This window comes from Cervus canadensis, chromosome 6 (genome assembly GCF_019320065.1).
Source record: "Cervus canadensis isolate Bull #8, Minnesota chromosome 6, ASM1932006v1, whole genome shotgun sequence".
NCBI lineage: Eukaryota > Metazoa > Chordata > Mammalia > Artiodactyla > Cervidae > Cervus > Cervus canadensis.
This window is the reverse complement of record NC_057391.1, coordinates 24,958,622-24,973,102: the sequence shown is the minus strand read 5'-3', so window position 1 is coordinate 24,973,102 and position 14,481 is coordinate 24,958,622. Positions and strand designations below refer to the sequence as shown.

The window sequence follows — 14,481 nt, the reverse complement described above, 5'->3', positions numbered from 1 at the left end:
ACACATTGCTTTTCTGAGCAGTATTATAGAGTTAGAGATTCAGTATGCCCAGAGTTAGTTAATGAATGAAAAAATCACAATGCTGAATGCCAAGGTACACAAATTATTTCCCCTTAACTGAGAAGTCACAGTCTTATTTCTCATCAGGTGAGGAAGAATATGGGATTTCCATCTCACTGTTTGGTTAGACATAATAAATGAGATCATATAGGTATTATACTCAGAAAAGTGAAAAGCTTAATAGACTTGTGAACTTCTTTTTAATACATCATGGCATTGATCTAAAAAAGAGGCAGCATAGCTAGGGAATGAATTCATAAACTTTAAGATCAGAATATTATTTCATTTGAATATTCGTTTTGACTTTAGTATTCTGGCCTTTGCCAACATATTTATTTCTGTTTTTAAGATATTATCATGGCCAAAATGGGATTGGCAATTATATCAATGAGGTAAAAGTAGGGATAGGGTTTCTAGGAATATTGCATGAATATGTTTCCATTAGAATTTGAAATAATGTTTACTAATGAGTATGTTGATAGGCATTCCTTTTTCAATAGTATTGGTCTAAATAATATTGATCAGTAGGTATTAAAATATTAGGAGATGCTGAGTTTCCATGAATATATTTTTCTGTCATAGTTTATTAATCATAGCTTCCTTTTATTTGCATTTACTTTTTAAATCAAGCTTCTAATATTTTTTCTCTTAATGGCATGGGAATTCAAGGTAGAAATCTCATAATGGCCTGGGGACTCAGGTCACTGAGTCATCAAAGGCCACCCAAAAGTGTTGTCAGAGCTGGAGTAGTTGTAAGGAGTACTAACCACAGAGATCAAAAAGGAAAACACTTCTTAAGAGGTTCATTCATAGTAAAAATATTGTTTTCTGGGACCTTTTTTGGGGGAGTGAGGTCAGGTAAGTGAGGACAGTATAATTTAAGTGAATAACCTGTTAAAATTATCAGCTGCTTTCCCTCTATGGGCAAAGTATAGCAACTCTGCTACATTTCATGCACCTTGCCTTCCACTCTTTCTTATCTCTATTTCTATTTTTCAATTCAACATGCATTTGTTTAAACTAGTTGAACCTATACAAGTGCCAGTTTTTCCAAGGGGAAGTCTGAGTTTTCTGAAGCATGAAGATCTTCATATGCCTGCACTGTTTCTTAATTTACAGGGAAATTTTTGGACATGGATTATATTTCACTTAGAACTAGGAAGGACCTTGGGAATTGGTTTTGATGTGAATCATCTTTGACCTGTCATTTTTTTATGGCAATTTCTAGAATGAAAATTGCTTTTTAATTCTACTGGCATCAGTTTTCAATGAGAATAATATAAAAAACCAGTGTGTTTACCAAGAAACTATTATCAATTTTTGAGGTGTTTATATGCACATGCATACTCACAGTCATCCAACCCCTTGTCTTCTCTACCAAATTCACACAATTTCGTATGGTCAGAATTTCTAAGACATAGTCCCTGCTCTCAAGAAGCTCACACCCTTGGCAGAGGAGACAGAGACACTAGTCACTTGTAAATTATGCTGTCATGAAGAACTTATCATGTGAATCTCACAAGTAAGATGTGATAGCAGGGTGGAAGAGTATCTCATGCAGACTGGAGGACAGAGGGGGGTATCACTGCATAATAACTGACAGAAATTTTAGAACAAGAAGTAATCGGCCAAGAGAAAAATGTAGGGAAAACTATAGGTTAGAACAAAAGTATGAGTAACCCTCATATCAATGAAAGAACAATTGTCCTAGTAGTTCAAGAGATTTGTGAGGTGGAGTTGTGAGGTAAGAGGCTGAGAAAATGGGTTGTAGACTGTTGTATTATGTGCCTTGCTGAGACATTGTGAAGAGAGAAGTTACTGAGAGTTTGTAATTGGTGAGCAGGCCAAAAAGACTCAGGAACCACTCCTAAGGTGTGCTGTTCTGACTGCTTCCTTTTTAATTGTTTGCTATTCTTTCTTGCTTGCTTCTGTTCTCTCCTATTTCTTTTCACTACTGTCCCTGTGTCTTCTGTCTCCTCTCTTTTCTTTTCTTTTCATCTCTTTCCTTACTAGTATCAATCAGCTAAATGATAGATATATTTTACAGCCACTAGCAGTAGACTGCCGCAAATAGAAGATTTTTTTCTTGCCCATTGATTTCTTATGGACAACACTTTCTGTTAAGGAGCTATTGTGATTTTCTATGAGTAAACAGTTGTTGACACACTTGTAAAACTTTATTTCAGTTTTTAAATGCTTGATTAAGTGGTACTACCATCACTACCATCTCAATTTGAAGGGTTATACATCTGGAACTCTTATTCTGTATTTCCACAATAGATTTCATTTTTAAGTCAAAAGCCAACAGCAGGTTGTTTAGACCACTTAAATAATACAGAAATGTAGACCTTAGGAGATGAAAGCCACATGTATCCTATTTTGAAGATTCACTATTTGTAATATTTGATGTGCAGTTTTGGAACTTTTTTTCAAGTACAAACATAGTTTCGTAAAAAGAATTCTGTTTTTGCCATTAGAGGCTTTTGCTTTAATCCAGTATTTGGATGTTTGTTTTAGTTGTTTCCAGTTATTTAAATACCTATAAAAAACTGCCATCAGCATTTTACCAATTTAAGACATAGTACTGATCATCATGTAACAATTTTTGCCGGGATTAATACTTGGCTATGAATATACATACCCAAATATCTTACTCTAATACTTTTGACTTCACACCTAGTTGATGATCGGAGAAGGCAATGGCACCCCACTCCAGTACTCTTGCCTGGAAAATCCCATGGACAGAGGAGCCTGGTGGGCTGCAATCCATGGGGTCGCTAAGAGTCGGACACGACTGAGCAACTTCACTTTCACTTTCCTGCATTGGAGGAGGAAATGGCAACCCACTCCAGTGTTCTTGCTTGGAGAATCCCAGGGACCGGGGAGCCTGGTGGGCTGCCGTCTATGGGGTCACACAGAGTCGGACACGACTGAAGCGACTTAGCAGGAGCAGCAGCAGTTAGATGATGATAACCTTATGATTACTCATGAGAACAGTACCTGAATTTTCATGTACCATCAAATTTAACTACGTTTCTGAATTGCTGTGATGTCTCATGTATGATGGCATGCAGTGTTTTGCTTTCTGTGACTGGCTTATTTCACTTGCTCCATGTTTAATCACAAGTTGCTCTTGTGCTTGTTGGAAATGGCAGGAAATTTTTGTTTTTTTAAGCTAAATATTATGTTGGTGTTTGTGTGTTGTGTGTGTGTATCACATTTGCTTTATCCATTCATTGATAATTAAAGGGAAAGACAGGAAAAATAATAATCACCTAATTTTCTTACTACCAATAAAAATTTTAATTACTACTTTTAAAAAATTGACCTTTTATTAGTCTTTGAAACACCTTTAAATATTTTTTACATATGGAAACAAAGTGAATATACCTTGTTTTGTATACCAGACTATGTGTATTTTAAAATCTGCATATTGCATGATCAAAGCCTTTAGATAGAGATTTGATTAAAGCTCCTTTGAAATGTCACACCCACTGCAGTTAACTCTGATGACTGTCCTATTCATTCTGCCTTGTTCTGTCCAATTCTATTTTTTTCCCAATTATTGGCTATAAACTCCTCCATTCACCACCCCTGTATCAGGGCCTCCTGGCAGCACCCCTGCAGTGTTCTCTTTTGGCTACACGACTCGCTTCACATCCACCCTCACAAAGTCCTTCCTGACTGGCCTGGCTGCCTGCATGTCTGTTCTTGGCTATAACAGTTTCAAGGGGCTCCAGCTGACTTCCGCTGCTTTCTTATGAGGCAGTGAGGGCTGTGCCCACAGGAGGCCCAGGAGTGGTGTGGAGTGCCGGGAGAGGAGGGACAGAGAGAGCGTGGCTGTTAGTGGAGTGGGGCCTGGGGGAAAGCTTAGTGGTGGCAGTCCAAGTGGGGGCCTCCTGGTGTTCAATTCAGATGTGGAACAAGCATCAGTAATTTGGTTTGTTTCAAGATACAATAGTTTAATATTATGTCTAAAAAAATAGCGTGTATATTAGGTTGAACTCTATAAAATTGACAGTTGATCAAATATGAACTGACTTTGAAAGAGTAATCTCTTATGACTCAAACTAATAAATGCTACAAGCATTTTCATCTTAGACATATAAGTTTTAAAAATGGGTTTCCTGGATATCTTTCTTGTGAACTTCTCAGTTTTTAAATGTCTGTTATTCATATATTTCATACCAATGAATTTTATTCCTATATATGAGTAATAATATTCTTGCAAGATGAAAGAACTATGAATATTTTAATTCATATTCATTTAACTATGAATATGCTCCATTGCAGACATTTATGTTATTTCTAAATTTTCTTTTTATAATTTTTTTATCATTGATGTCTCTTGTAGCTTAACTGTTAGTTTATCTAGCTTCAATATGCTAAAAAACTTTTATTTTCTTATTGAAGTATAGTTGATTAACCATTTTGTATGTTTTAGATCTACAGCAAAGTGATTCATTCATATATATATATATATATTCTTTTGCAGATTCTTTTCCACTAGAAATTATTGCAAGATATTCAATATAGTTGTCTCTGCTATAGAATAGTTTTTGCTATTTATCTGTTTTGTTTATAGTAGTGTATATATGTTTTTACTTGACTTAGTCATAAATGGTGAAAATTTTGAAGTTTAGGTATCTATTTCTAAAATACCTTCTAAACAAACTGAATTTCTTTTCTCTTTATCAATATATGAATGTGACTTTTTCCTCATAGCCTCATCCATGATTTCATCAATTTTTAAACTTTTGAAATTTGTTAATTCAGAATAGCACCCAATGCAATCTTATTTCCATTTCTTTGAATACTAGTGACAGTTTTACTTTTCATATGACTATCAGCTATTAGAACTTCTTCTGTGTCCGTAGTCTTATATGTTTTTCTCATTGTAAATTTCATATACCACGCTTTCTATCTTTATCTATCTGGAGGAACTGATTTCATCATAGAAATATTAGTCATCTGTCTGATATTTTATAACTTGTTTTTCAGTGTGTTTTTAATTTTTATTTTATAGTGCTTATATATCTATATAAGATATCTATGTAGCTTTGTATGCAAACTTTGTACATATACCTATATCTAGTATAGTAAGAACTGAATATTGTGGATAGTGCCAACTATTTTTCCTCCCTCATTTGTTAATTAGATATTTTTCAAATGACTTTTAGATGTTAAATGTTTGTTTAAATATTATTTTTCTTTCTTTTGGTTTGTTACTCTTTTTGATGTTTAAATATCATTTTGAAACTTTCTTGAGTTTATGATGAGAAGCAATAATCTATGTATTTACAAGTTTATCTGTGTGCCAGCACCATTGATTGAATAATTCACCCTGTCCACACGAGTGTGATATGATTCTTCAATATTCTCTTGAGGGTACTCATTTCTTCCGGCCTTCTTCCATTCTTTACATTGAGATTTTTATAACTCTCTGAAAACAGAAATATGATCAGCTAACTATCCCCCCAGATTTTCTCCTGCTCTTAGGGTAAAAAGCAAAATTCTTATCGTGGATCCCAGATTTCATCCTGTTTGGCCTATTTCTCCAGCCTGATCTCAGTCATTCATATTCTCATCCCTCTGGCCGGTGTCTCAGGCCTTTGCCCACGGCATTTCCAGTCTGCACTACTCCACTTACTTTCAGTGGTAACTCATATTTGCAGAGCCTAATAATCATGATGGTGATGTGTCACATTATCATAGTGCTCTGATATTTCCTTCAAATTAGTTGGCAGAGATGTATCTGTATTTAAAGTTATTTAATGTTGATCTACCTGTATCTATCCATCTAGATCAAACCTGTAAAACTTCAAAAGTCAGAATTTCTGTTTCACCTCGAACTTGACATTGGACTTAGAATATAGTAGATACTCATTAGGATATCAGTTACACTCATTAGTTGCATTACTTGAAGAAATAAATTAATGCATGATATTTTCATAACATATTAATGGCTGTTAGTGAAGATTTTTTTTTCTTCATAAAACTGAATTTGATAAAAGCTTAAATCTGTTTCTTTAAATATTAACATTTGATAAATTCTTTGGTTATTTTGTTTCTGGATTTTAGGTATCATCAGAAAAAGCCAATGTATGCAAGAAATGACACTTCAGTGTCTGAATTTGTTTTCCTGGGACTTTCTACCTCTAGACCAGTGCAGCATTTCCTCCTTGCCTTCTCTACAGTGTTTTATGTAACAATTGTTCTAGGGAATCTCCTTGTTGTGTTTGCAGTGACCTTTGGCCCTCATCTACACTCCCCCATGTACTTCCTTTTAGCCAACCTCTCATTCATTGATTTGTGTCTTTCTACCTTAACGGTGCCTAAGATGATCTCTGACCTGTACTCTGAGCACAAAACCGTATCCTTCCAGGGGTGTGTCACCCAGATATTTGTCCTTCACACCCTGGGTGGATCTGAGATGGTGCTGCTCACTGCCATGGGCTTTGACCGCTATGTGGCCATCTGTAAGCCCCTGCACTACCTGACCATCATGAGCCCACGGGTGTGCCTTTTGCTTCCGTGTGGTGCTTGGGCTATTGGCCTCATTCACTCAGTGGTCCAGTTAGCTTTTGTGATCCATTTGCCTTTCTGTGGTCCTAATGAAATCGACAACTTTTACTGTGACCTTCCTTGGTTTATCAAACTTGCCTGCATAGATTCCTACAGAATGGAATTCATGGTCACTGCCAACAGTGGGTTCATATCCATGGGCACTTTCTTCTTACTGATTATGTCCTACATTTTCATCCTGGTCACTGTGTGGAAACGCTCTTCAGGTGGTTTGCACAAGGCCCTCTCCACTCTCTCAGCACACATCTCTGTGGTGGTTTTGTTCTTTGGACCATGCATCTTTGTTTACATGTGGCCATTTCCTATAGTGCCAGTGGATAAGTTTCTTGCCATTTTAGACTTTTTGGTTACACCCATCCTGAATCCTGCCATTTACACATTGAGGAACAAAGACATGAAGATGGCTATGAGGAGACTGTGTGGTCAGTTTTTGAGTTTGAAGATCTCTTAAGTAACTCATGGGAGCACAGGTTATTTCAAACAACTTCATGAAATACAAGTGGTTAAATAAATATACAAATTTGGGACTGTTTTTTCTGGAGTTACCATTTTGTAATATTTAGACTAGACCATTGGTTTTGCTGTTACATTGAATTATCAAGTTAACTCTCTAGGTAAAGATTTGTCAGCCACATTAAAGCCCCAATAAGTATTTGGACAGTTTTGAAAAAGCAGTGATTAGAGACCAGTGTCTACTGAAAGTATGGCCTTATGCATCAGACTGCCTATATTTAATTAATCAACTGAATTTTATTAACTCAATTAATTAATATAGAACTAATATATGCAAATTTTCAGAAAATTATGAAATATCTAACTCTCCAATTTAAATGATGGATATGAATAATTAAATTTATCTTTCTTTCTGAAATACAAAAATATGTGTCTGGGAATATTTTTGACCTGGGGCAAAAACAGCGTGTGAGAAGTGGAGTAGAGAGAAAATGGATCAGATGCTGTAATAGAGATTGACAGATACTGGGAAGGAAAACAAGAAGCAGAAGCTTATAAACAGTATGTTTTATGAGTTTGAAAATATGCTTCCCTTGCTTGTTTCATTTCAAATGGACTCCAGTCATCTCCAGTTGACTTAGGACAGGGAAATTTATGTATATGTTGGTATTTCACAATTTTTGAAACTGTGACTTAATCCATCAATGAATATTTCTCAAATATCAGAATGTGTTGATCTGATTATAGCCTGGATGGTATTATTATTATTATCCAACAACCACTCTATCCAAATTTTTTGTTGACCCTTTTCTCTAGTAACTCATATAACTCTACTGTTTCTCAATACATGGGTCTTAAATATGTGTTAGTGTGTATGATCTGTGTAAATTACAAAACCTATTTAATTTATAGCTTCTTTGACAACCAGAAGACTGAGCCAGGTTCACCGTGAAGCTATGAAAGGACCCTATGTCCTGAGTATTTGTGATCCATAATTCTTTCAGGATTATGCAATCAGTTTGTATTTCATATTTTTCCTGTTCATAATTATTTTATTGCTTTGATTTATATTTTTAGTGGATTCTTTTGGGTACATTAAATTAGAAAGTACAATATAAAGCCAGAACTCTGATTGAGAAATTGGCTTACTTTTGAAAGTAGCAGGGGAATGGAGAAGATTAAAGTTCTAAGCTCAAAAGTTCTGAAAGGCAATACTGAATCACCTGAACTCTGTCAGACTGAGGAGCAAAAGATCTATTAGAATCATAATCCAAATGTGGAAGGGATATATCCAAGGAACAGGAGCAAACCTGAAATGTACCAAGTCTTATAAAAACTACACTGCAGAATCAAATAGGGTAGTACTTGATCGGATTGAAGTGATCACACCTTAACATTTTATGCCTCAGAGAGGAAGGAGTAGATCATTTCTGTAGGCATTTATTATATCAGTGCTACGTGATCTTTTATATACAATGTGTAAAATAGAAAAAAATAATTGTGGAATATGCAAGAAACAGGGATATGTGATTGATAATTAGTGGGAAATGAGTTAAGAGAAGCAGACCACATAAGGCACAATTTGTGAAATCAGAAGACAGCATAAAATAATTGATATAGTTAAAAGACATTAAGAATTTGACAAACTGAAAAAAATTACACAGAGGAACAGAATGTCTAAGAAAGATCAAAGTGATTTTAGAAACAAAGAGGAAATGTTCAATATTATGAATTTAAGAAGACAAAAACAGATTGGATACAGCAGAACAAAAAAATCAGTAGATTCAAGACAAGCTAATAGATATTATCCAAAGTGAGTACAAAGATATAAAAGAATAAAAATAGGAGAATACATGTGCATATATACATACACATATGAAAATAGAAATTATTTTATTTAAGGGTTTATTCCTCAGATTCTTTATTGGAAATTTACAAAATACAAAGGATCATATCATCTCTGGAAAGGAGTATGAAATTGGTAGTGTATCTAAGTCCTTAGATTTCATATAAATGGATGTAAACTTGTATAACATTTTGAGGAGGATTTCTGAAGAAAAGTTTTGTTTACTATAGTAATAAATTATTCACAAACTCTGTACATAATCTAGTTGTTATAGGCTATTTGAACACTTCAGTGAATTACGTGGATAGTTCATTCCAAAGCTACACTTTTTGACCTACCTAATGAACTGCCTAACCCATTTATGACTAGGAAAGGATAAGCAAAATCTCCAAAGCTTGTTGATATAGCCATCTTTGTATTTAATGGGCTTCCCTGATAGCTCAGCTGGTAAAGAATCCGCCTGCAATGCGGAAGACCTGGGATCAATCCCTGGGTTGGGAAGATCCCCTGGAGAAGGGAAAGGCTACCCACTCCAGTATTCTGACCTGGAGAATTCCATTGACTGTATAGTCCATTGGGTTACAAAGAGTTGGGCACAACTGAGTGAATTTCACTTCACTTCACTTGTATTTAAGATATGTCTTTTAAAGATATTATACTGTTTCACAAATGACTAAAACATGATGTTAAGAGAAAAAACCTCTCCAGATTAGGATTATGATTCAATTTCCTTTCTGAATATAATTAGAAATATTTAATGATTACTTATACATATATATGTTTTTAGAAGATAATAGAATGTTATCTAATTGATAGACTAATTTATCATTTTATAAAGATAAATGTAGCAATATAATACACTAACTTATTAAAGAAAACTTTAGAGAAGGCCTATGTGAAATGCTCTGTTAAAAAATGCATAGAATGATAGAAAATTTCCTGATATGGTGGTCAGTGTTGAAGTAATAGTAAGAATCATAATAATTAATGTTAAAATTCTTACTAATTTCAAGTCATTCTTGAGAAAAATCAAAATCATACTTATAAAGACTGGCCACATTTCCCAAACAGGAACTCATTTTTGCAATTCTAAAATACTAAAGAATTGATACAAAACTTTCTTCAAGAGATATACATGATTTCTATACGTGAATAGGGGAACTCTTCCAAGTCTTAAGTAACAGGATAGGTGTGGCTAATTTAGGGTGCTCACAGAAGACATTCTGATAATTTGAGATGATGAAATACCAACAGAAATCCACAGTCTGTCATCATAGCCACTTAATGGCATTTCTAATCTCTTTGTTTCTTAAAGTATAAATGACTGGATTTAGTAGTGGTGTGATGATCTCATAAAATACAGCAAGGAACTTGCCCACCCAAGTGGCGCTGAGTGGAAAAAGAGAGATGAAGATACAAGGCCCAAAGAATAACATGACCACTGTGACGTGGGCAGTGCAAGTGGAGAGAGCCTTGGATTCCCTGTCCCTGGATTGATGGCAGACAGCAAGCAGAATATAAAAGTAAGAGATCAGCGGTAGAATGAAGCAGATGGTGGCAAGTACTCCGCTGTCAGCATGAATCAACATTTCTAAAACATAAGTGTCTAAGAAAGCTTGCTTGATCACCAATGGAATATCAAAGAAAATACTATCCAATTCTCTGGGTCCACAGAAAGGCAATTATATAATTATAGTGAGTTGGCTTATTGAATGCACAAAGCCAGTGATCCATAATGTCATCACTAGCTGAATGCACATTTGTGTGTTCATGATACTAGAGTAATGGAGTGGCTTGCAGATGGCCACATAAAGGTCATAGGCCATGTACACAAGGAGCACTATTTCACCCCCTCAAAAAAAATGTCCCCCCAAAAATCTGACACATGCGTGCTCTAAAGGAGATGGTCTTGTTTGCCTTGAGAAAGTCTGAGATCAGTTTAGGAGTGGTTAAGGCAATGAATGAAAGATTGACTAATACGAAGTGCATAGGGGAGTAGAGATGAACGTCAGCAATAATTAGCAAAACAATGAAGATGTTGCCTAATATGGTGATTAAATAGAGTGAGTAAAATATCACTAGGAGAAAGGCCTGGAGCCCCCATAAATCACACAGCCCAAGAAAAATAAATCTGGACACTACAGACTGGTTCAGTTCAGTCGCTCAGTCGTGTCCAAATCTTTGTGACCCCATGAACCACAGTCTGGTTACTTCTTTCATTTAGTTCAGTTTATTCTAATTTTTTCTGAAGAAAGACATAAAAATATATTTTATGAATCAAGCAGGTTTCTTATTTATTGCTGATGGAAGCATTTACTTAAACATAGTCACTTTGGAAAAAAATTGTCCTTTTCTTGTAAAGCTCAATACTCATACATCCTGTGGCCCAGCAATTTCAGTCTCATTTGCATGCTTGAGATAAATTCTTACAACTGTATATATGGAAATATTTATAATTATACATAAAAATAGGACAGTGGAATATTATTCAGAAACATAACATATAAAATACAACTATATAAAATGACAGGGATGTAGCTTTTTGAGACATAGCAATGAAGAAAAAAGAGGTTATCATAATTTCTATAAAGTGAACAGCAATAGAAAATGGTGTATTCTGTAGGAACTTCTATGTGTAAACTGTGTATTTAAACTGATGTAAGTAACTCCAGCTGTGGGGAAGTAAGGATCAGAATGAGTACGCACACATTATCAGCTGTATGATATTATGAGCTATTTAGGTCTTATATTAGTCATGTTTTTATAGCTATAGTTTTGTTTGTAAATAAGCAAACAAATTCAAAATAGACATTGAGAAATTTGTGAATATACTGTGAATCAAGAATTATGATTAATTCAATGCTGTGGCCCTGAGGTTTTACATGAATATAATCTCCCTGTTGTCTGTAACTGAAGCTATTGATGATACTGGTTTGGTTTAAACCCATTGATTTATCAGGTACCAAGGATGAAAATAAAAAGAAAATTAGAAAGTAATAGATGTAGGAGGGGCTTTTAATTTTTTCCAGTGTGGTAAACAGGAATTTACTGAATATTTTCTTACTATGATCTGTAATCACTTTTGAGCACTTCAGTGAAAAAGATAGATTGTAGGTGGTGTATGATTTATCAAAGAATAAAAACTTATGCCTACTTTTTCACCTAATAGTAGCTTAATAGGTTGTAAATATCATTTTAGTTCAATTACAAATGGCAAAGTATTACTGCTAAGATAATTATATAAAAACTGTGTTAGTAATACTGTTAAAATTAATTTCATGAAATAGGTATATAATTTTCAACTCTACCCTAAGTAGGAGAAGTAAGCCTAAAGATTCTAAGAGCATAGTTGAAAATCAAATGAGTTAGATCAGAACTCACACAAAAAAATCAAATGTTAGGACAATTAAAAATAAAAATAAATGGGACAATTTATTTTCTTCTTTGAGTTGCTAATTTCAGGTCATGGGAAAACTAAACCTTTGTCTTTGTCACTCTGTCTCTGAATACCTCCCATATGCTAGAAATTTTCACCCATATTGTCTAAAGTAATCTTCACAATAACCAAATAAGATGAAATGAATGAAATATACCTTACTATTCTGAGTTTGGCTCCCAGTGTAGCCTGTTAGAGTCTCAGAGCTGGGAAACAGCGTGACTGGAGTGCAATCCCAGTGCTCTCTGAGGCCAGTCCTGCATCTGTGCTGTCATTCTGCGTCTCCTGTTCAGTTCCAATAGCATAATTCCATTTCCATGGTAACTATTGACTGTTGTAGGCTTTGAGAGATTTCTCTCCATAATCTCTGTCAGGTTCCTTCCTGAGTTAAATTAGTAACTATCACTTTTCTCAATATTTGGAAATTTCTGTTAAAAACAGTTCCATATCTGTACCTAGAACACAGTTTCCCTTAAGTCAAGAAAACTGCAGGCCCTGATGACTGTGGATCTGTGAGGATCTGAATATTACCTCAAAGAGGGGACCTACATAGCTGTGAGACTGTGTACTCATTTTGACTATGTAGAGAGCCCAGAAGGTCCATCAATACATTGGAGAAGAAATCGTTGATGTTTCTGAAAGTTATGCAACAATTCCAAACCTTTCTAATTAGTGTGCATGGAAATGTGGCATTAAAACTTTGTCTTCAATATGATAAGGATGGGAACTAAGGGAGACGTTAAGAAATTTAGAGTGCAGAGTGTATCTCCTAACCAGAGAGACACCATAGTCGACCACATTTCTTCCCGAGAATAAAACATTGTCCATATTTTAAATAGAATCTGAAATAGAATCATATTGTACCAAACCAAAGAATCCACTTTCTGCTGTGACCAGCATTCATGGTGGAGTGTGAGGCATATATTTAGTATAGAGAGAGGCCTCTGGAGTAGGAAATTTTTCAAGCTACTCATGCTATGTTCCTTTGAGACCACTTCATTCTGGTCTCTCTGAATTAAGAATATCATCTGGAAAGTGTGCCTTTTGTCAAGATCAGAGTGAGACCTGGTGAGGACAATAATAAAATTTCTAATGGTGGAGTTAAGCACAGTTTTAAAACATTTCTTTGATTAACTTTTTTAAAAAGAAAAACATCATCCCAGAACTAAGTCACCACTCTAGTCCCAGATGACTTGGATGAGTGGACATGGGATGACGAGCAGAGGGAGATGCACTCGCCAGTGTGTGCTCAGGTGCCCCCTCAGTGCTGTACACCAAGGATGCCCATTGTAGAGCAGTCAGTCTTGAACTGCTTGTTTTATGGGGTTTTAATGAAGAATAGAGAGACATTTTATAGTGTCAAAAGTTTCTTTGATTATTTGAGCAATGATCATGATTGAAAAATGGGTACAAGGCAATACTGGGGCTTCCCAAATGGCTCCCAAGAATCTCCTGCCAAGGCGGGAGATGCAAGAGACATGGATACGATCCGTGGATGGGGAAGATCCCTAGTATAGGAAATGACAACCAACTCTAGTATTCTTTCAAGCATAATCTTTTGGACAGAGGAACCTGGCAAGCTACGGTCCATGGGGTAACAAAGAGTTGGACACAACTAAGCACTCTCATACCTAAAGGGCAATATTAACAATATTATTCAAAATAACAAAACAGTAAGGGAAGCTTACCTTTTATTTTCATTTTTACAATATTATATGATTTAGTCTTATGGGAAAGAATCCAACATTTTAGTGGTCTGAGAAGGAAATATGATAGTGTGTCTCTATCTGCCCATTGCTGTTACATTTTTTTTTAATCAGAAGAATAAAATTGTTCACATATTGGTGGTTATGGTTTCAGTTTGTTTTCTATGCAGTTACATACTAACATGTGTGCACTTTCAAATATATAATATGGAGGAATCTTTTTCTTTGAAAGATATACGGTGTTGAAGGATATTTTAAATTCCAGTTACTCTAAAATAATATGCTTAAATATATTTCATTCAATGTATATGGTTGCTTTTAGAGAAATTGAGAGAAAATTTATATAACTACACATTTTTAGTGTTCTTTTCACACTTTGAGAATGAATGGTTAGG

The 14,481-nt window shown here is 35.0% G+C and overlaps 1 protein-coding gene and 1 pseudogene across 1 annotated transcript; one reads left to right on the top strand and one right to left on the bottom strand.

Annotated features, from left to right (window-relative positions):
* Positions 1-6,160: 6,160 nt before the first annotated feature.
* On the top strand, positions 6,161-7,096 carry LOC122444086 (olfactory receptor 4F6-like). Its single transcript, XM_043472888.1, has one exon. It carries the CDS (start codon positions 6,161-6,163, stop codon positions 7,094-7,096), a length of 936 nt encoding a protein of 311 aa, XP_043328823.1.
* A 3,119-nt stretch (positions 7,097-10,215) lies between these two features.
* Positions 10,216-12,953, bottom strand: LOC122444268 (annotated as a pseudogene).
* Between the last annotated feature and the right edge of the window lie 1,528 nt (positions 12,954-14,481).

Bases quoted from the DNA above. Each gene is read 5' to 3' on its own strand.
- LOC122444086 (XM_043472888.1), top strand. From the start codon at position 6,161: ATGTATGCAAGAAATGACACTTCAGTGTCTGAATTTGTTTTCCTGGGA.